This window comes from Brassica rapa, chromosome A03 (assembly GCF_000309985.2).
Source record: "Brassica rapa cultivar Chiifu-401-42 chromosome A03, CAAS_Brap_v3.01, whole genome shotgun sequence".
Classification (NCBI taxonomy): Eukaryota; Viridiplantae; Streptophyta; class Magnoliopsida; order Brassicales; family Brassicaceae; genus Brassica; species Brassica rapa.
This window is the reverse complement of record NC_024797.2, coordinates 12088045-12107985: the sequence shown is the minus strand read 5'-3', so window position 1 is coordinate 12107985 and position 19941 is coordinate 12088045. Positions and strand designations below refer to the sequence as shown.

The window sequence follows — 19941 nt, the reverse complement described above, 5'->3', positions numbered from 1 at the left end:
GATTCTGTGAACTACCGTTACTTTTGTACGACACCATCCAATCAGATTCGTCCAACGGGCCCCTCTTTTAAACACGCATTGGTCCTTCACAGAACAATGTCACGGTCATCTTCATGACTCGAACAAACTACAATTCGAGTAGGCTCTTCCAGAAGGAGCGGCAAATAATGTAATAAGAAATTACAAACAATGGTTCGTCGCGTCAACGGTGGAATGAACTCTGAAGTATCTCTAGATTGATCAGCCGTTGAGGCTTTGATTTTCAAAACTAATGGAAGCACCAAGACGTCGATCGATCGTCGGAAACAACCGGAAGAGCAGCAAACGAGCTCTGACGGAGATGAACAAAGACGACGTCCATGTTACGGCGGCGGAGAATGAGGAGTTCAACGACGTGGAGGTGTGGAATACGCTGAGTAGTGGCTTCAAGCGTGCGCAACTCGTTCTAGACGAGAATCGTGACTTGATCCGACGCGTCAACGACAATCATCTGTCCCGAATCCCAGAGAACGTCTCCAGGAACGTTGGCTTGATTAACGAAATCAACGGTAATATCTCGAGAGTTATGGAGATTTACACCGATTTAGCTGTAGACTTCTCAAAAAGAATCGAGGAGGCCAAGAGTGGCGACACCGACACAACCACCTCCGGTTCCTACGGCTGTGGACAGAGCTCTTGCCGTTCTTGAGCTCTGTTTCGCAAGTTTAGTATCCAAATAATTACGAGAATTAGCGTGGTGGATTAGAATCTTGATATGGCCTTCCTTGCATTGTATCCTATGATTTTGACCCTTATTCATGTTTCTGTAATCAGCTTTGTCCTCTCTTCTGTGAAGGTTGTTGCATGTGTGTCATTAGTACAGCTATCGCTACTTTCATTGATTGATAATGATACAATTCGATGGTTTGGTTGTTTGTTTTGAGGATTGAAATAACTCTTACAAGAAAAAGAGGGTTGCAGGTTTAGTTTTGAATATAGAGGAACGTTAATTTTAGTTACTATTTTGAATAAACATTTTTTAGTTATTCAACGTTTTGTGCCAATTATAAAATCAAAAATATAAAATAACTGGGTTTTAGATATGGTTAAACGTTGGGTTTACTAAACTTTTTTTTTTAATTTAGTTTCAGTCGATGAAAAATTACGTAGCCAAAAACATAATTCAAAGACATAATAACTTAAATCAAAATAATAAAAATATATTACATTTACTGTCACTTAATTTTTTACTCTATATAATTATTTTATTAAATATTTTTTTTTTACTTAATTTAGCCAAACACATAGAAAGAATCATTTTTATTAGTTTATGAAATCAGTTAATTATGAACATTGACTATCCATTTAGGTACGAATTATTTTTTTCGGGTATCATTTTTTTTTTGAAATTAGGCACATCTTGAATATTATAAATCTTTGTGTGGTTTTTGAGTTGACTTCTTCTGGATTTGGATGAATTCGATTATGATGTATAGAAACCTAAAAATATCTAAATAACAAATGTATCTAAAATGAGTTTGTATATTTGAACTAAAAATAACCATATTATCCGATTCGTCAAAATCTTTTGAATATAATTAGTTATATTACGACTCATCTAAAATATATAAAACTAATTATGAAAAACAAATATCAATGTATAAAATATAATAACCAATATCCGCACCAATCTCTAGTATTCATTTTTTTTTTTTGTCAAACTCTCTAGTATTCATTAAACATGGAACTTTTGGACAAAATAGGAACTCACCACTATAAAAGATATATGTGAGATTTTAGCTTTCATATTTTTATTTTTTTTGCAACTGATTTTGATTTAGCTTTCATATTCATCAAATTAATTGCCAGAAAAGAGCATATACAGGAGATCAGCTTTCATATTCATCAAATTAGGTGCCAGAGAAAAAAGGGTCCGGATCAAAGTGAGGAATTGTTAGTCTCCACCCGATGCATTCCTAAGTGCCTAAGTGGACAATTACGTATTATTTCATAAGAAATCAAAGTTAGTTTCCTAGTTTATTTTTCGTTTTAGTAGATTAAATTGTATAGTACAGTCTAATCAGTGGCGAGTATTGTGTTTCATTCACAGTCATGCGCGAAAAAGAAGCATTTGGTCCACTTTAGTACAAAACTATTATATTCCAAAACACTTTTATTATATGGTTCTTTATGAATTTCCTCCACTTTTAATATTCCCTTATTTCACTCTTCTTCTTTTTTTCATAACTAAGGCTGGATTCTTTCAACTCGACGATTAACTGAATTAATAGAATAACCCAGCTCATAACTAGTAGATTCGACTAACATCAAAAGATCATCATAAGCTTAACTTCCATGTGTGGAAAAGTGGTCACTAGACTATAAAGATTCTTGTTGGTGAATCCAATATAAATATACGATACACCAGTAATTAAAAAGCATCTAAAAGTATACACTATACAACTATCAAATCAACTATCGACTTTTTCGAAAAATCAAATCAATTATCGGTCAAAAAAAGATGAAGCTCACATATACATAGTAAAACCACCAAACTTTTCTTTTATTTGTTCTTGTTCTTTAGCTTTGCTAGCTATGGAATCTTTATGTTTTATTTTATGTAGAGAATCGATGTTTATTTAAAACAAGAAAATTGGTTTCCAATTGAAACTATCAAATTATTGGGTAAGCAATTAGCATTGAGTAATTTAGTAAAGCATCCTTGATGAAGAAACCACTTGTACACTATTATACTGCCTACTTGTACAACAAACAAATACTGCCTACTACTTTCGTCAAAAATAAAAATAAAAACTGCCTACTTGTTTCTCCTTTTTCAAATTTAATACAGTCCCCCTCTGGTATGTATGTATTCTTGTTAATAATAATAAATTTATGTTTTCACATGTATTCATATATACCAGAGGGGGACTGTATTAAATTTGAAACTATCAAATTATTGAGTTCTCATGTTATTAATAATAATAAATTTATGTTTCTTAGTGTTTAATTAGATGTCGAAGGGTTTGTAGCTGGATACATGTGAAAACATAAATTTATTATTATTAATTAACAAGAGAACTCGATTAGATTGATGTTGATACTTTTGGTATTTGATGAAGAAAATCTGTGGACATAATTGATGGGTAGATGTGATTCTTAGACACTTTTGCAAGCAAAAATCCCAAACAAATAAAAAAAATAGATAGACATGTATTAGACCTAGTTAGCTTAGACAAGAAGACGTTGTTCGTTTTCCCTCTCACTGAGACAGATCAGGAAGCGAGACAAGCTTCCCAGAACATTCGACTTTTATCCATCTCACTCACCACCGCACTAGAATCAACGGTAAGATTTTCACGTTGACTTCTCATATATCTTATGATGTAGCTGTTCACCTCTCCTTCTCCGTCCTCGTCTTCTTCCTCCCCTGCTGTGAGAACTATTTCTTCTTTCACCGTATCCTCCGCATCGAAAATCGGTGTCCAGGTCGTCACACAAGACGTCTCGTATGGATTGGCAGTACAAGACTCATCAGTATCATCTCGATCCGCGTAATTGTTATTGTTAACATTGGGTTCGCCGTCGTGGGAACCCTCGATCTGATCGGCGCCTCCGCCTTGGCGATAGGAATCAGAATCTGCAGATGATTCTAATAGCAAGAACGGTGACACATCCAACACCTTCTTGGTTGTGTTCATATTCTTTTTTTTTTTCTTTCTCTTTGTCTTAACAGAGGATTATGACAAGCTAATCGACACCAGCAGGTGCGTATCAATGTAATATATATGCACAATCAGAATGTGGCCATTATTATTGACGACTCACGATGTTTTATACTATTTAAATTTTATTTTATGAGCACTTTTGTAGTCGTGGTTCATTTTGTTTCGGAATACGGGAGTTCGTATGCAAAATTAATGACGTGCGAGTATTGGGGGGGTCGGCTTCTAGAAGGACGGTGTCTAATAGAAATAAAGTAAATAGCAACGTGCTTTCTTTAACAAAACTTATAATAACTAGAGATTTTTTCCGCGCTTCGCGCGGATTGTGTCTTATAAATTTATTTTATTTATAATATTATTTGTCAGTTTTTTCTTTTACATTCACTTTTTGTTTTTTTCAATGTTAGTTTTTCTTAATTTAAATTTATATGTTTGTAGTTTTTCATTTTTATTGTTGTAGATGAAGAATTATATTTTTTATTGATGGTTTTTTGTATATGACATAAACTTTTTGAAATTTTAAAATAATATTATATATAGTACGATTAACACATTAAAGAAGATAAACATATTCAGGCACATTTTACACAGGTTTTATATACATAATTTTAAGCATTATATATGTATATATTATAAGTTTGAAACATGTAAATGCTTTCTAAAGCTAAATACTTGTTCTGAGTTTACATAACTTATCGAAAGTTTTATCTCTTTTTAAATTCAAATCACAGAAAAAATATTAAAAAGTCAGTATAGATGGTTTTTTGGGCTTTTAAATCAACACTAAAAAATTACATGAATCAGATAACAACAGTTTTATAAACAACTGGATAAAATTTGACCGAGCCAAAGATTTTCACACAATATGTTCTTTCTTCTTTAAATTGCGAAGAGCCTATAGGCACAAGAAAAAAAATCATAATTTTTTTCACTTATATAATATTTCTTCTCCTTTATACACAGAGTTTATTACACTGCTATAAGCAATGGAAAACTCTATTTATATAAAATTCACATCTATGCATTTTGACAAAGAAGAATTTTAGCCATCTTTAGTTTCAGAATGGACCAATTTCAGTCATATACACTATATTTTCTCTATGATTCAAATCTTACAATTTTAATATATGTGCAGATTTCCATGTGAAAAAGCACGCACACCATCTATCATTCAACCTATATTACTTTTCCAAAGTAAATACTATAATCCTCGTTTGGTTAACTCCCCAAACTAATCTCTTTGGATCAGTTTATTAAAAAATATGGATACTAATGTCAGAAAATAATATAAACACTATCAACAACAAATATTGGCATAAGACTATTTGGTTCAAGGAACATATTCCACGTAATGCGTTTACATCATGGCTGGCTTTGCGGAGAAGACTGCCAACCAAGGATCGCTTGAGGCGTTGGGGGTTAAATGTCTCAGGAACGTGCGTCCTTTGTAATCTGGAAATAGAGACTCACCATCATCTTTTCTTTGAGTGCTATTTCTCTCGCTTGATATGGGAGCCTTTTACTGCTGAAGTTTGGATTTCTCTTCCGGCTGATCTATACTCTATTGCAGCCTGGATCAATCAACCTCGCGTCAACGCAGATGCGCATGTTACTCCAGTCATCAAGCTCTACTTTCAGTCAACCATCTACCTGCTGTGGAAAAAGCGTAATGCTCGTGTGTTCACAGCTGTCTCCTCACCTTCATCAGTCATTCTTGCCTCTCTCGACCGTATGATGCGTAACCGTCTCCTCTCTTACCCGGCAAGTTTTTCTTTCTCCTCTTCTCTACTTCTTTTTATCTTTCTTGTATAAGACCTCCTTAAGGCTTTTTTACCTTGATTTGTTGTTGTTTTTTTTTGTTTCCTTGTTGTAATAAGTTGTTTAAAAACAACAGTGTAATCTTTCAGAAAATGATAATCTTAACATCTTACCCAAAAAAACAGCAAATATTGACTTATTTATGTGAATATATATTTTATTTTAAATTATTTTAGTGGATGAAGAAAACACCATAATTTGTACAACAAATTTTCTTAGATTCACCTCATCATACTCACCATTTTACCATTTTAATTACATAATTTTACATAAGATTCTTCACCCTCCCCAATTATTTTCTCTTTATTTGTAACTACAATATAAAGTTATAAAATATATATATATATTATAAATTAATTATTTATTTACTCTTGAAGTCTAACGATTAAAAATAGAACATAATTCAATATAGATATATGATTCTATTAATAAATTAGCAGTTACAAATTTAAAATTTTTAGAAATATCAAAAGTCGTATGTTAGTTAATTATCTTCTAAATGATGTTTATTTCTAATTATTTTTGGATGAGAATATTTTGGCTGAGGTGGATAGTCTCAAAAGCCTTGAATTTAGTCTCTTTTATATAGTAGGATATACACTGACTACTTTTTCAGAAAAACACACATAAAACAAAGGCAATTGCCAAATTTGAAAAATCGAGCGTATATTATATCTTTGCTTTTGCTCCCTGGCTTCAATTCTTCTAGAAAGACCATTCAGACACAAGTCCGACTGTCAAAGCTATTAGGATTTTGTTGTCTCACGCGCAATACAATTTACTCAACATAGATGCATGCATCAAAATTATTTATTCTAGTTTTCGAAAAAAGAAATATATATATATATATATACATACCATATACTCTATCAGATCTTAGATCAAAATTACAATCGCGTATTTATATTAGAGAAAAAAACTAGGATAGCACCAAACCAAAATTATGTTCTCAAACTAGCACTCAAAGCTCAAAGTCACAAAAATAAGTTTCATTAAAAAAATAATTATACATTTATATCCCTTGGGTTAACTAATCCAAACCTTAGGGTTTAGAATTAAGGGATGGAGTTTTGGAATTATGGTTTAAAATTTTATAAAATAAAAAATAAATACTAAAAAATTTAAAATAAAAATTTTAAAAACAGTTTCAAAAAATATTTTTGAATTATAGAATAAAAAATTGAAAAAGAAAATCGAAAAAAAAATTTAAAAAAATTATAAAAAATTTCGAATCTGAAAACATATAATCTGAAACTATAAAAAAAATTATTTTTTTATTTGTTTTTATTTATTTTTGTTTGTTTATTTAATTTTAAACCAATAGTATTTGAGATATTTTACCCTTTAATGAATGTCATTTTTGTGACTTTCTTCTTTTAGTACCATTTTTGAAACAAAAACTCAAAATGTGGTATTATTGACAATTGCCCTTTATATTATGGTGAGCCATCTTTTGATTATACAGTGTGTAAATACTTACGTGTATCAGCTGCGAATGGTGACTGCGGTTTGAGCGGTGCGGGACAAGCGGTGCGGTTTTAACATTTATAAAAATGTATAGATATATAGTATATGTAGAGATTTTTGTTACTGTTAACTGCGGGACGGGGCGGAAAGATGATCACCATTCGAAGCCGTAGAAGGAATAATAGAAGAACAAATTTGTAAATGAAAATTAGACACATCATTCAACTGTGACAAAAAAAAAAATAATGCATCGACTGCTACAAAAGACAACAAGAAATACCCTAGCACCCAAATACCTTATTATTTTAAAATTAAAAAATAACAAAAGTAATATCAATCATAAATTTAAAAAATTATATTTGAATTTCAATTTAATGTTTTTTTGGCATCAGTTTGGATTTTAATGATTAGAGACTTAGAGTTGGTGTTTCAACAAAAAAAAGTAATTTAGAGGGTGAAGTTAGAATAAGAGTTGAAGGTTCGATTTGAACCAAAAAAAAAGATTTGAAGGCTCGAAATAATTTAGTCATTACTTTTAATTTGTACTAACTCGGTTCTTTATTTATTTGTGTGTTAATTTTATCATGATATTTTTATGTTATTTAAGTTATTTGCCAAACAAAAAAAAAATATAATATGCTAAACACATAAATAACCATCGTCACAAAGCGTAGGTCACACCCTAGACCAGTGAGCAAGGCGTGGATTAAACCAGAATTGTACCCCCAACAAAGTGTTGATTTGATTGTTTGTTGACTTTGATCAATATCCTCCTTTAATCAAAAAGCAGCAGACAAAGGTTAGATGAAAAATGAAGGATTAATTAAATGAAATCTGATCTTATCTTTTGTCAGACAAACAATTAATCAATTGCTTATCCCGTTACGCAATTAAACACTATGATCATTCAAAATGGAACACCTAATTAACAAGTAGACCCACATGAACAAGTTTCCAGGTTATAAAATCTCTGTGTGCCTTGAACAAGTTTCTCCCTCCTTAAACTGAGGCATGGCATTAAGATAATAGCATGCCTTAAAACAAACCAGGCCCATTAATGTTAAAACGTCCATTATGATCCAGTTTTTTTCTAAATACCAGAATACTACGTGCTTCTCCCTCCTTAATGCCATGCCTCAGTTTTTTTTTTTTTTTTTTGTGCAACTGCCATGCGCCCATGCCTCAGTTAAACTCCAATCTTCCGTCTCTTCGCTGTGTTACGTACATCAACATACATTAGATGATTAGCTAGACGACGAAACAAACTAAACAATAGAAGACACATGCATATCAGAAGAAGACCTCGTTCTTAAGTAGTTTGGTTTTTAAAAACTTACTGAAATTAACCGTAATTTTTGGTAACGATTATATTTCGGTTAAAAATTTGAATAAAATCGGTTAAATTTGGATAATTTCGGTTAGTTTAGTTAATTCAGGTCAAAATTTGTTTTTTTTTTTGGTAAAATGTTAAGATTTATACCATTTTTTAGTTTTTCCAATGTTGATTACAACTTATTGAGAACAGAAAAGAGAAACAAACAACCAAACTGAAGGCGAAACCTCAAAGTGGTCGGATACATGAAAAATAAAACTCTAGCATGGAAGGCAATCTATCAGGCGATGGGAAGGAGATGAGTGGGTCTCGAATCTGTCTGTCCAGTGCGCGACGGAGACCCATGGCATTTGTGGAGACTGATGTAAAGATCCGCGAGTTTCTCTCACGCCATAGAGCGTAGATGGTTGATTGAAAAATGAGTTTGATGACCGCCTCCCGTCGAGGAGGAAGAGAGCTTCGATTGATGAGAGCAGCTGCAGAGTGCAAATCAGAAGGAGGTCCCGAGAGGATGCTTTGACTGAAGTAACTCCATATTGATGTGGAGTATTCACATTCAAAGAAAAGATGGTGATGAGTCTCGATACCATTGGAGCACAAGACACATGAAGTTCAGGTCAAAATTTTGGTTATTCGGTTAGAAATTTTGGTTAATTCGATTAGTTTAGTTTGAAATTTGTAGTTAACGTTTTTTTTTGAAAAACAGAACTAACTGATTATCGAACCAAACCTAAAACCGAAGTTTTTTTAAAAACCTGCCGAATCGAACCAAACTTCTCACCGAACTAACCGAATTTCGGTTCGGTTTAAAACTCCAGCCCCAATAGAACATATGAAAGGTCACCAATTCTCAATCTAAAATAAGAAGAGTATTTAAGCTTTTTTTTTCTAAGTTTTTATGTTTCCCAGCGGCGCAGTTGCGTCCGACTGAAGCAGAAGTACAGACAAGAAGGAATTCTCGTCCGTGTCTATACAATCATTATACACAAAAAAAAAAAAAAGCATTTTCCAGTTTTTTTTGTCTCAATTTTCTGGCCGTTTTTCTTGGTTTGACTATTTTCTATTTTCATTCCCAACATTAGACATTATGGCGCCAAGCTTCAAGATTAGTGTTAAATAAACTTAACATAGGTTCTTTTTACTCACCCCAAACATAATGTAATGTGTGGAGCAGTAACAAATGATCAACACACGTGGATTCAAGTTCAAACTACAAATATGCAACACATGAAAGGTCACCAATTAAGAAGAATAGAATTTGAGCTCTCTTTTTTAGAAAAAGTTTTTATGTTTCCATTTCTCAGCCGCGCAGATGGGGGGTCTGACTGAAGCAGAAGTAGACAGGACAAAGAATCCTCGTCCGTATCTATACAAACATTATACACACAAATAAAAAAAAGCCTTTTCCTCTTATTTTTTGTCTTTGTTTTGAAATGTGCACATATATACATACACACACTTCCTCTTATATATGCGATTCTCACTCAGTTCTTATACTCAAATAGGCGATTTTGTTACGTCCGGACATTATATATATATAAATGAACACCACATGCTTCTATATAAACAATAATAATAATGATATAGATTAAGAATTGCAAAAGATGATCCAGAGTCCTGCTTCTGCGTACCCTTTTTCTCTGGAGGTGATCAATTCAAAAGGATCGACGGATTTCTCGGCCATGTCTTGTGATTCTGCTACCAGTTAGAGGAAGAGAGGTCTGGCTCGAGAGTTGTAGGTCAGAGAAGGGAATTGAGCCGCCGCTCTGGGAGAAAATCAAACCTGCTGAGATGTTAGATGTGCTTCTTGCAGCCCCAGATAAGAGCCCAGTCGAGGAAGGAGCACCCAAGAGAGTGCTCACCGGTGCATCAGGGAGCGAGGACGAAGAAGCATTGTATCCCGTTGGATGATCAAATTTACATGTTGATCCAAACTTGCAGAAACCGTTTTGTATGTAGAAAGTGCAGCCTTGCACACCCTGTTAGAGAAGAAACACAAGTGTTACTACTATATATATGATCAAAGCCCAAAGATTGCAAGAGTCAACAGTGTGGAAAGAGTACCGGGCGTAGAGGAAGACCAATGGGGCTGAGGTTACAGTTAGCACTTGGTGGAACCCGATGTCGAGGATGATGGAACTTGCAAGATGTTCCAAATTTACAATCTCCTGTTTTCAGATAGTACTGGCACTCTAACTCACCGGGTCTCTCTGGAAAGCTATGTGTAGGAGAGGGAAGAGATGGATAAACCCCGGGAAGGGAAGGAGTGGTGGAAGAGAGGTGTGGAACTCCGTATAAAGAAGTTGCCCCAGGAGATAGAGCAGGGCTCACAGGTGCCTGGATGGAAATCAAAATTAAGAGAGAAGAAGAAAAACAAGAAAGAAAGAAATGAAGGAAGGAAGGGTGGTTACCGAGTAAGGACTCCAGCCTTGCATAGGAAGGACTCCTGGGGATAATAGCATAGGACCATAGGCGCCTTGCATATAAGAACCAGGAAGAAGAGTTCTGGCAACTCTCAAGCTAGAGGATGGAGCTCCGGGGATAAGTGACTGCTGCTGCTGCTGCAACGATGGATAAAACTGAGGTGCAGATGCAGGTGGCGGTGGTGTTGCAGCAGGAGCAGGAGCAGGCTGAGGATGATGAAATTTACAGGTTATACCAAATTTGCACAGCCCCGTTTTCAAATAGTAGGAGCATTCTTTCTCACCACCCTAGAAAAGAACAGAGCAACCGTCCCTTGATTAGATATTATACAGGGTATTGAAAAAGAAGGGAAACAAAAGCTTACCTCTCGTACAGGGTATCCATAGATATTGAGAGGAACGTGGCTCATGGATCCACCAGCATTCCTTGGATGGTTGAATTTGCATGACGCCCCAAATTTACACGTTCCAGTTTTCAAATAAAACTGCAATAACAAAAAAATAAAAAAAAAATGAAACTTTACAGTGGATAATCACTAAAATAGAGAATCTTCGAACACTGGGAGTGACGAAAGGGTTACCTGACATGGGGGTTCACCAATGCGTTCTGGATACTGCCCTGTAGCTCTAACCGTTGCTTCAACCTACATAAGATAGAGAGACTGTAAACTGTTATTACACAATACTTGTTAACCTAAAACTACATTGTCGGTCAGCAGAGCAGTAGTAAGAAGAAAAAGAAGTTGTTGCCCACGGAAGCTTATATAACTTACATTACAGGGGATTAAAGAAAAAAGGAGAAAAGTTTTTACCGTGGCACGATCGGGAGGATGATTGTAACGGCATCGAGAACCGTAACCACAGACACCAGTACGCATGTAGTAAGGACAGTCAGGGGCAGCTGGTCTCTCTGGGTACGTCTCTCCACCCAACCCTAATCGCCACATCGATTCTGCACATGAATGCTAAAAAATTAACTTAAAAAGAAAACAAGAATGCTGAGAAGGAAGAGAGAGAGACCTTCGAGTCCTGTGTCAGCAGCATTTCCATGTGCAGATTGGGAGGGCGGAGTGCGTCCATACATGTCCATGTGAAGCACCCTTCTCTTTCTTTTTTTTTTAGGGATTTGGTGTACAGTGAAGTTAAGTAAAACTCTCTCACCTAACCAACCTTCTCTACACACAGAGAGAGAGAAAAGAAAAGTGAGTAACGAAAAAATGTCAAAAGGTCGTCACCATCTATGGAGATTTCATTTACCGGAGAACGAGAGCTGAGATGCTTCGACACTGATTCCTTCTTCTTCTTCTCCTCTCTCTCTCCCCCCTCTTTAGCCCGTACTGTTGTATCTTTTTCTGCTTTCAATTTTATTTTTCTTATATTATTTATTGATTTTTCACATTATATTTTATTTTTGGCCTAGCTTGAGTCAAGTAAAGGCATCCCAGAAAGAAAGATATTTCCAAAGAGACATAAATTAGTCTCTCTCTCTCTCTCCTCCAAAGAAAGACGGTAAGCCCGCCCCTTGGGCAGCGAGGATGGCTCGAGAGTGAAAAGGGGCAGCAGGACTCAATCAACAACCTCTCGAACCCATTAAGATGATATATAAGCCCATTTACGGCCCAAAATAGCCACCCGGAGGTCGAAGAAAGAAGATTGGAGATGGAGCCAGCAACCCAGTCTCTCACACAGACACACACACACATGGCCGTTGCGGCTCAAGGCAGTTCCTTTGTGAAGCTCTTCCTCACGAAACCATCGTTTCCCACTACAACTACAACAACAACAACAAACTTGTCCCTACCCCCTACGAATCGGAGACCGCTCTTCGTCTTCTCTCCTCCCCAAGCTCAGCTTTCTTCTCCCAAGAAAAACCCTAAAGACGAACAGCAGAGACTCTCCTTCACCATTTCCTATCTTGTCGACTCCTGTGGATTATCTCCCGACCACGCAACCATCGCCGCTCGGAAGCTCTCGCTAGATTCTCCGGACCGCCCCAACACGGTTCTCAACCTTCTCCGTGACCATGGTTTCTCCACCTCCCAGATCTCCAGCCTCGTCAAGAAACGCCCCGTTCTGCTTCTAGCCAATGCCGAGTCCGTGCTCCTCCCCAAGCTCCGATTCTTCCTCTCCATCGGCGTCTCCAAATCCTTGCTCGCTCGAACGCTTGCCTCTGATCCCACCATTCTGACCAGAAGCCTCCTCAACCAGCTCATCCCTTCCTACAACTTCCTCAAGAGCGTCCTCGACGCCGACGACAAGATCGTGGCCTCCCTTCGCAGGACGACGTGGATCTTCCTCGAGGACCACACCAAGAACCTCGTCCCCAACATCAACCACATGTCGGAGACGGGGGTCCCTGGGAAATGCATTCAGCTCCTCCTCACGCATTTTCCCGAAGCAGTGATGCAGAAGAGCCACGAGTTCCGGGAAATCACCAAGCAAGCTAAGGAGATGGGATTCAATCCCCAGAAGACAACGTTTGTGCTGGCCATCCACGCTCTCTCAGGGAAAGGCAACAGATCGATATGGGACAAGTGTTTCGAGGTGTACCAGAGGTGGGGGTGGTCGGAAGAGGACATCATGTGCGCGTTCAAGAAGCACCCGCACTGTATGATGCTGTCGGAGAGGAAGATAAACAGGACGATGGAGTTTCTTGTGGAGGAGATGAAAATGGCGCCTAGGTCGATCGCAGGGTGCCCCGTGGTGCTGTTTTTCAGCCTGGATAAGAGGATTATACCAAGATGCTCGGTGGTAAAGGTGTTGGCATCCAAGGGGATGGTGAAGGAGGACTGGAGCTTGACGTCGTTGTTGGTTCCGGTGGAGAAAGTGTTCTTGGAGAAGCTGGTGATCAAGTACGAGGAGGAGTTGCCTGAGTTGATGGATGTGTATAGAGGATACACCACCAAACTCAAACTCTGACCTTTTGTTTTTCTTTTCTTTTCATCATATGCTAAGGGCGTCGTGTGTAATCAAATTTTGGTAATAAAGGGGAAATTTTGTAAGTTTTTTTTGGTTCAAAGAAAGCAAGAAACAAAGTTGAAGACCGTTTCTTCGGTTGAAGTTACACACAATGGTCGCATAGGTTGATTCGAGAGCATTTTCTTTTGCTTCAATTATATATAGAGAATCTAACTTAAATGAATAAAATAAAAAGATCATTTTTTCTTCTTCCATTTAATTTCAAAATATGAGGGTTGGTTCATCTGTGATAAGCCCCAGCTGAAATGAATCCGATCTGTAGATCATCCCTTTCTCGATTATACCACCACCGTCTTCACTCACCTCTCCGGCGGCAGTCTTCTCCGCTTGAAACCACCCCCAGGTTCAATTTCTCCAAAAGGTGGCATTTTGGCCACCACACTGGATCTGATCACCAACATCAAAGGCCCGGCGGAGCAGAAGAAGGGGAAAGGATTTTCCGGCTTGGTCTAACCGCTGATATCGGTTTGTCTGTCGGCAAAGCTCTCACCGGTTATCTCTGCGGCAGCACCGCCATCATCGCCGACGCTGCTCATTCCGTTTCAGATGTGGTATGCTTATCCTTGATCGAAATTGATGCATTATGATGATGTGATATAATACTCTATAAATCTTCCTTTGTTTCAGGTCCTAAGCGGTGTTGCTCTATTCTCTTACAGAGCTGCCAATGTTCCCAAAGACAAAGAACATCCATATGGTTGGTTGCTTCTTCACCCTATCAATTACTTACCTTCCTTTACCACTACTACTGTTTTTACGGCGTTTCCTTTGCTCAGGTCATGGTAAATTTGAAACTCTGGGAGCCCTTGGAATCTCTACCATGCTTTTGGCTACTGGCTGTGGCATTGCCTGGCATGCCGCTGACCTCTTACTTGTATGTACCTACCAATTTTTTACATGTTTGGTATACTACTACTTACTATCTGTGTTGTTTCTGCTGAGATTTCTTCTTCTCTCGTTTGTTTGCAGAGCGCACTGTCCGCAGCCCCTGAGGTGAATCATACTCATGGTGGATATCATCACGGAATTGATATGACTCACCCCACTCTCGCTTTGACTGTTACTATTGCTTCCATTTCCATCAAAGAAGGGTAGGGCTACTTTATTTTCATCTTTCCGTTTCTCTTGTGCTTCAATCAATATCTACTAATTCCCTTATTTTGACCTGCTTTTCAGGCTTTACTGGATCACGAAACGAGCAGGAGAGAAACAAGGGAGTGGGTTGATGATGGCAAATGCTTGGCATCACCGTTCAGATGCTATTTCTTCTCTAGTTGCCCTTGTTGGCGTTGGTAACCATTTTACTCAACTACCTATCTCCAGTATTCCACACCTAGTTAAAAATGAGTCAGTCTCTAGAATAGCCTTCAAAGAGAACAACCATTTGAAACAAAAAAAAAAGCATGAAAGTTTTTTTTACTTATGTGCAGGAGGTTCTATTCTAGGAGTTAATTTCTTAGATCCCCTAGCTGCTCTTGTTGTCTCGGCAATGATTTTCAAAGCTGGACTGGAAACGGGACATCAAAGGTATTCCCCCGTCTGTGTTAATATCAATTCTCTCTATACAAAGGTTGCATTAGCTTGAACATGGAATAATTGTTCTGTCTTTTGGTTCCAACACCATGTCCATTGGTTGATTTCTTTGTTTAGTGTATTGGAACTGGTAGATGCTGCTATACCAGCTCAACAATTAGAGCCAATAAGACAGACCATATTACAGGTTGAAGGAGTCAAGGTATGAGCTATGGATCCTCCTTGTACATTTCATGATGATAAACATTCAAATAATTAAAAAAAAAACGTTGGTATATGGTATTTAGATCCAGTGTATCTGTAAATCAGAAAGCATGCCTTTATGTTTTCCTCTGTTATTGACTTTCTTGACATTGTCTAAACATAGGGATGTCATCGGCTAAGGGGAAGGAGAGCTGGTTCATCGTTGTATCTTGATGTACACATTGTGGTGAGTGCTGCTTTCTTCCTTCTCTATCAGTGTAGGAAGCAAGAATTATCCCCACTAAAAACAACAAATCACCACCGTTTCCTTACAGGTAGATCCATTTTCCAGTGTGAGTGTTGCGCATGAGGTAGGAGAATATGTACGGGGGCAGATCAATAGAAACCATCCTCAAGTGTCTGAAGTTTTCATTCATATAGGTATTGCTGCATATGGTGAAGAAGAATATGTCCAATCTACTACATTACATGTTCTCACTGCTTGTTTGTTGGTCTCTTAGCTATCGTCTCAACTTGTCGTTGCAGATCCAGCTTTCTTACAGTTTTCTAGTAGCATGATGGATCACGATAGTATACAAAAGGAAAGTAACATATGCAAAGAGATTAAACTTGTCGAAGCCACTGTCTCGGAAATTTTTTCATCACAGTTCTCTGAGGTACTCTGTTTCTTTCTCTTCTATAATCCAGACCAAAACTAACGTCTGGGTTACTTAGGTTAATCCGTTAAATGGAATTTGTTTTCACATATATGCAGAAAATGATGATAAAACGAGTGACACCCCACTTGTTGCATAGCAAGATCTGGCTCCAAATCGAAGTTGCGATGCCATCAACCATGACAATTCAGTAAAACTCTTCACTTGTAGGCCACTTGGTTTACTCTTGCAAACCATCTGACAATTATTTATTTGGGTACTCTGCAGGGACGCCATGAGAGCCGCTGAAGATGCAGAGAAGGAGATTCTGAAGGCAGTCTCAAATGTGGCTCGTGTCAGCATTCAGCTTAGTCTCAAGAACTCCCTGCCTCAGTAATTTAATTACCTCTGGTGTTTTGGATTAAAAAAAATACAATGAGAGCCAATTCTCTGTTTATAACCATGCATGTGGGCGTTTTGTTTATATTACTGGCGTTTTGTTTAGTCTCAAAATTTTGGACCTTGATGAGTGAGGAAAGTTTTGGGAGTGTACAATTGATGAGCTGTGGATAAGGTGAAAGTAAAAATAAGACCATAGCTTTCTTTCAGCCCTGACAATGATCAATAAGAAACAAAAGGCAAAACATTTTCTGTAACTCTATATCGTCCGTCTCTCTAACAGCTAGATTCCTCCTGGTTTACGGATGCGCTTTGTGTACTTTGGTTTTCTTGGCTCCTCCGTAGTAGACTTTCTCTTCTTTTCCGAGTTACCAAGGTATCCAAAAGCAAAAGCTTCCAGTGCTTTTGCAGTCAGCGGTCGGGTCCTTGTACTCTGCCTCCGCCCAGGACCGTTTACCTGCTGCACCTCTCGAGGCATTTCCTCATCCATTTGAATAGATGACTGCTGTGCTGCACAAGAGCTCTCACTGTTATGCACCCCCTCAGCTTCTAGTGAGATTTGTGAAACGTTCAAGTCAAAATCTTCTCTGATTTCTGCTGATATTTGGCGGCCTTCATTTCTTCCACAAGAGCTATCTTCTGCAGATGAACCAGTTGAGGGGAGTTTCAGAGGCTGACCTTGATCGATATGCTCCTCTCCCATCAACACCCCATTTTGATCAGCTGGTCTCATCTGTGTCCCCTTCTTCAATGGTTTCTGAGAACAATCTGCCAAACTACTCCTGTTGGGTGGATTTCTTGGTCTCCCTCGTTTCCTGTTCTTCTGCAGTCTCTCATTGTCCATGTTTACAGAGCTGCTCTTATTACCAGAACTAATACTGACTGTTGCCTTGTTTTTAGATTCTTCAGACAGCTGGTAATCCTCAGATTCACTCAAGTAACTTGTTGAATTGCCTATCTCAATAGGCAAAGATTTTAGCTCTTTCAATCTACATCTTTCTTCCACACCACTTGTATCCACAATCGTAAACATGGTCACCTCCTCACTTTTACTTGCTTTGATGCGTGGTTCTAGGTACCTTTTCTTCTTCTTCTTCTTGCTCTTTTTTTGTGAAGAATCATCATCATCATCATCAAACTCCTCTATATCCATCGCCGGGTCATTCTTGATTTCCTCTTCTTTTCTGCTGCTCCCAATATCCTCCTCATCAGGATTGAGGTCAAGAAGCGTGGGATCTAAAGCAACCTTGTTCAAGACATCAGTGAGAGAATCGAAGTAGTGACTCCCCTTTGACATGTTCCTCCTGGAAAACTTATTAGCTTCCGGTACCAGAAAAACAAGAGAGTTCTTCGGACCGTCTTTAGGCTGCTCGGAGTGCCACCCTCTTGCCAACAAACGTGGCCAAACAGCTTCCCAGAAGAGGTCACTGGACCGTGTCTTGCTCATCCTATACTCTCCGGTTAAAAACTTGACAATATCCGCAACGGGAAGATCATTGCGTATTCGGACTTTGGAGGCTCCTCCTCCAGGATTATTCAACTTGGTCGCCTCTAACGTCAAATCTTTCTTGCCTTTACCTATACCAATCGCTTCCGTAAGCTTATCCAAACCAATCATATCCTTTAAACTGAACACATACTCCTCCAGTTCAATCCTATCTTCCCTAAATGCTTTATATACCTGAAGCAGCATACTCTTGCATTCCTCGGATACATGAGAGGAGACCCGAGAGAGCAATTCTTGTTGCCTCCACCCTGTTAATAGCTTGTGGCCTTGAACAGACTGTTTGCTTCTCCCGGACTTGCGTCCATCTACCCATCTCTTGTATTCATTAGACCTGTAAAAGGTTCCGTAATAGTATGAGAGCATGTCTCCCATCTTCTTACTCCCAACGAATCTTTGCAGCAAGACAAGGTTTTTCCCAATCAAGTAGAGGCCAAGAAGAAACCTCTCTCGCTCGGAGTCGTCCCAAGATTCACCTAAAGTCCCGGGGAACGGATAGAGGCTCTTACCGAGCCACGCAAACTTTAACGTTGAGTTTTTTTGGCATGGCAACGCAAGAACAATACCCCTCGGTTTCGTTCTAGCAGCAGCTGGTTGGCATGAAGGTTTCCTTTTTTCTTCTTCAGTCTCGGCTGCTTCACGGAAACCTCTGAATTTCTCACTTCTTGTCCACATAAGTGGGATAGGCAAACCAAATGTAGTGACCAGGTGGGGATCTGATCCAAAGCACCTAATCAGCTTTGAGCGATCATGCTCTGGGACTAGATGAGGGATCTCTGCCTGGTACTCATCTCCAACACGAGGAAGCACCTGGGGCTCTCCATTAATTCCATTTAGATATGGGGACGAAGATTCATTCACAAGACCTTCCATGGCATCATCATCTGAATGATTTGGCTCCATCTAAGCAAATCACCGCATCCACATCATAAACAAACAGAAAAAAAAAACACGCAAACTTGTCAACTGGTTCCAAATACATGATTCATTTCGCTATTATTAACCAAACTAGGCAACAAAAGAGACCATAACGCACACTACACTAGACCCTCGTAAACATACACCAAAGAAAGAAGGAAAAAAAAAAGGAACTTTGGTTGCGAACCTCCATTGAAGAAGAAGAAGAAGGCAACGTCGAGTAATAAAAAGGATTGTGAATCTAAAGCTAACATGTCAACTTGGCGTGTAAACCCAAAGAGCTACGACACGAACAACAAACGGCGAAACAGACAGAACAATGAAGAAAAAATAAAGGAGCTGTATATATTATATATATTTATATATATCTAGAAAAGACAAGTCGCGTGAAAAGACGGAGACGAAGAGGAAGAAGAAGACATGGTCGGAAGGAAGAAAAAGATGTCGGATTTACCTCAAACACAGCTCAGCTTTGGCATCCACACCCGAAAACTTACGAGTTCTCTTCTCTCTCGCAGACTTTTCTGAACAACCAAAAATAAATATTTATGCAAATGAAGTTGCAAAAAAAACTTGTCTATAAATATAATGGATCTTACGCTTTGCTTTAGAATTTTATTTATGAGCGTGAGACCACGCGTTGCGCTCTTCTACTAAGATGGGCTTCTCTCTATTGGAATGAAACTACCATATTGCCCTTGTTCTGACGACCGTCTCTTCGTGTTCCTTTGACCTCTTTCCGTAATTCACAATGCTTCTGTCTTCCCTTTCGTGGCAAGTGAACTTCTTTCCAATGCTTTCCAACTTCTAATTTTTACTCCCTCTCTTTTAAATTGTAAGTAATTTTAGTTAAAATCACTTATAATTAGAAAATAATTATTTATTAAAAGTATCATTTAAAATATACTTTAAGTAATTATAAAAGACCTACATAATTTAATCGGTCACACAATATTCAATAAATGTAAAAATTGCTAAAATATTAAAATTATTTCTAAAACAACTTTTTTGCTAAATCTACTTA

The 19941-nt window shown here is 37.9% G+C and overlaps 6 protein-coding genes across 7 annotated transcripts; 3 read left to right on the top strand and 3 right to left on the bottom strand.

Annotated features, from left to right (window-relative positions):
- Window positions 1-152: 152 nt before the first annotated feature.
- LOC103858263 (protein ELF4-LIKE 1) lies at window positions 153-920 on the top strand. Its single transcript, XM_009135588.3, has one exon. The coding sequence runs from the start codon at window positions 272-274 to the stop codon at window positions 686-688; it is 417 nt and encodes a 138-aa protein (XP_009133836.1). The 5' UTR covers window positions 153-271; the 3' UTR covers window positions 689-920.
- A 465-nt stretch (window positions 921-1385) lies between these two features.
- Window positions 1386-4133, bottom strand: LOC103858262. Its single transcript, XM_033288245.1, has one exon. It carries the CDS (start codon window positions 3678-3680, stop codon window positions 3255-3257), a length of 426 nt encoding a protein of 141 aa, XP_033144136.1. The 5' UTR covers window positions 3681-4133; the 3' UTR covers window positions 1386-3254.
- Window positions 4134-9709: 5576 nt separating this feature from the next.
- Window positions 9710-12198, bottom strand: LOC103858261 (zinc finger CCCH domain-containing protein 32). Of its 2 annotated transcripts, none has more exons than XM_009135585.3 (8): window positions 12003-12198; window positions 11766-11920; window positions 11558-11697; window positions 11327-11389; window positions 11111-11230; window positions 10734-11033; window positions 10387-10659; window positions 9710-10301 (listed from the first exon to the last, which is right to left on the bottom strand). In XM_009135585.3, exons 2-8 carry the CDS (start codon window positions 11833-11835, stop codon window positions 9978-9980), a joined length of 1290 nt encoding a protein of 429 aa, XP_009133833.1. In that variant the 5' UTR covers window positions 11836-11920; window positions 12003-12198; the 3' UTR covers window positions 9710-9977. The 2 variants fall into 2 exon arrangements, with proteins under 2 accessions (XP_009133833.1, XP_009133834.1); XM_009135586.3 differs by having other exon boundaries at window positions 11766-11915; window positions 12003-12154.
- Window positions 12199-12346: 148 nt separating this feature from the next.
- LOC103858260 (transcription termination factor MTERF8, chloroplastic) lies at window positions 12347-13797 on the top strand. The gene has a single exon (XM_009135584.3). The coding sequence runs from the start codon at window positions 12405-12407 to the stop codon at window positions 13662-13664; it is 1260 nt and encodes a 419-aa protein (XP_009133832.1). The 5' UTR covers window positions 12347-12404; the 3' UTR covers window positions 13665-13797.
- A 110-nt stretch (window positions 13798-13907) lies between these two features.
- Window positions 13908-16708, top strand: LOC103858258 (metal tolerance protein C1). Its single transcript, XM_009135581.3, has 12 exons — window positions 13908-14275; window positions 14352-14421; window positions 14501-14598; window positions 14694-14815; window positions 14901-15016; window positions 15155-15251; window positions 15375-15459; window positions 15625-15687; window positions 15776-15881; window positions 15987-16117; window positions 16216-16307; window positions 16385-16708. Exons 1-12 carry the CDS (start codon window positions 13970-13972, stop codon window positions 16491-16493), a joined length of 1395 nt encoding a protein of 464 aa, XP_009133829.1. The 5' UTR covers window positions 13908-13969; the 3' UTR covers window positions 16494-16708.
- On the bottom strand, window positions 16672-19523 carry LOC103858259. The gene is made up of 2 exons (XM_009135582.3): window positions 19372-19523; window positions 16672-18902 (listed from the first exon to the last, which is right to left on the bottom strand). The coding sequence occupies exon 2, from the start codon at window positions 18900-18902 to the stop codon at window positions 16779-16781; it is 2124 nt and encodes a 707-aa protein (XP_009133830.1). The 5' UTR covers window positions 19372-19523; the 3' UTR covers window positions 16672-16778.
- Window positions 19524-19941: the final 418 nt, after the last annotated feature.

What these genes read in the sequence shown, in the direction of transcription:
- LOC103858263 (XM_009135588.3), top strand. Translation starts at nt 272, where the DNA reads ATGGAAGCACCAAGACGTCGATCGATCGTCGGAAACAACCGGAAGAGC.
- LOC103858262 (XM_033288245.1), bottom strand. Translation starts at nt 3,680, where the DNA reads ATGAACACAACCAAGAAGGTGTTGGATGTGTCACCGTTCTTGCTATTA.
- LOC103858261 (XM_009135585.3), bottom strand. Translation starts at nt 11,835, where the DNA reads ATGGACATGTATGGACGCACTCCGCCCTCCCAATCTGCACATGGAAAT. An exon ending in TTGGTGAACCCCCATGTCAG is followed by an intron (nt 11,231 to 11,326) that starts GTAACCCTTTCG and finishes TTGTTATTGCAG; the next exon opens with TTTTATTTGAAAACTGGAAC. An exon ending in AAGGCTGGAGTCCTTACTCG is followed by an intron (nt 10,660 to 10,733) that starts GTAACCACCCTT and finishes ATTTCCATCCAG; the next exon opens with GCACCTGTGAGCCCTGCTCT.
- LOC103858260 (XM_009135584.3), top strand. Translation starts at nt 12,405, where the DNA reads ATGGAGCCAGCAACCCAGTCTCTCACACAGACACACACACACATGGCC.
- LOC103858258 (XM_009135581.3), top strand. Translation starts at nt 13,970, where the DNA reads ATGAATCCGATCTGTAGATCATCCCTTTCTCGATTATACCACCACCGT. An exon ending in ATCTTGATGTACACATTGTG is followed by an intron (nt 15,688 to 15,775) that starts GTGAGTGCTGCT and finishes GTTTCCTTACAG; the next exon opens with GTAGATCCATTTTCCAGTGT. An exon ending in TTTCATCACAGTTCTCTGAG is followed by an intron (nt 16,118 to 16,215) that starts GTACTCTGTTTC and finishes ACATATATGCAG; the next exon opens with AAAATGATGATAAAACGAGT.
- LOC103858259 (XM_009135582.3), bottom strand. Translation starts at nt 18,902, where the DNA reads ATGGAGCCAAATCATTCAGATGATGATGCCATGGAAGGTCTTGTGAAT.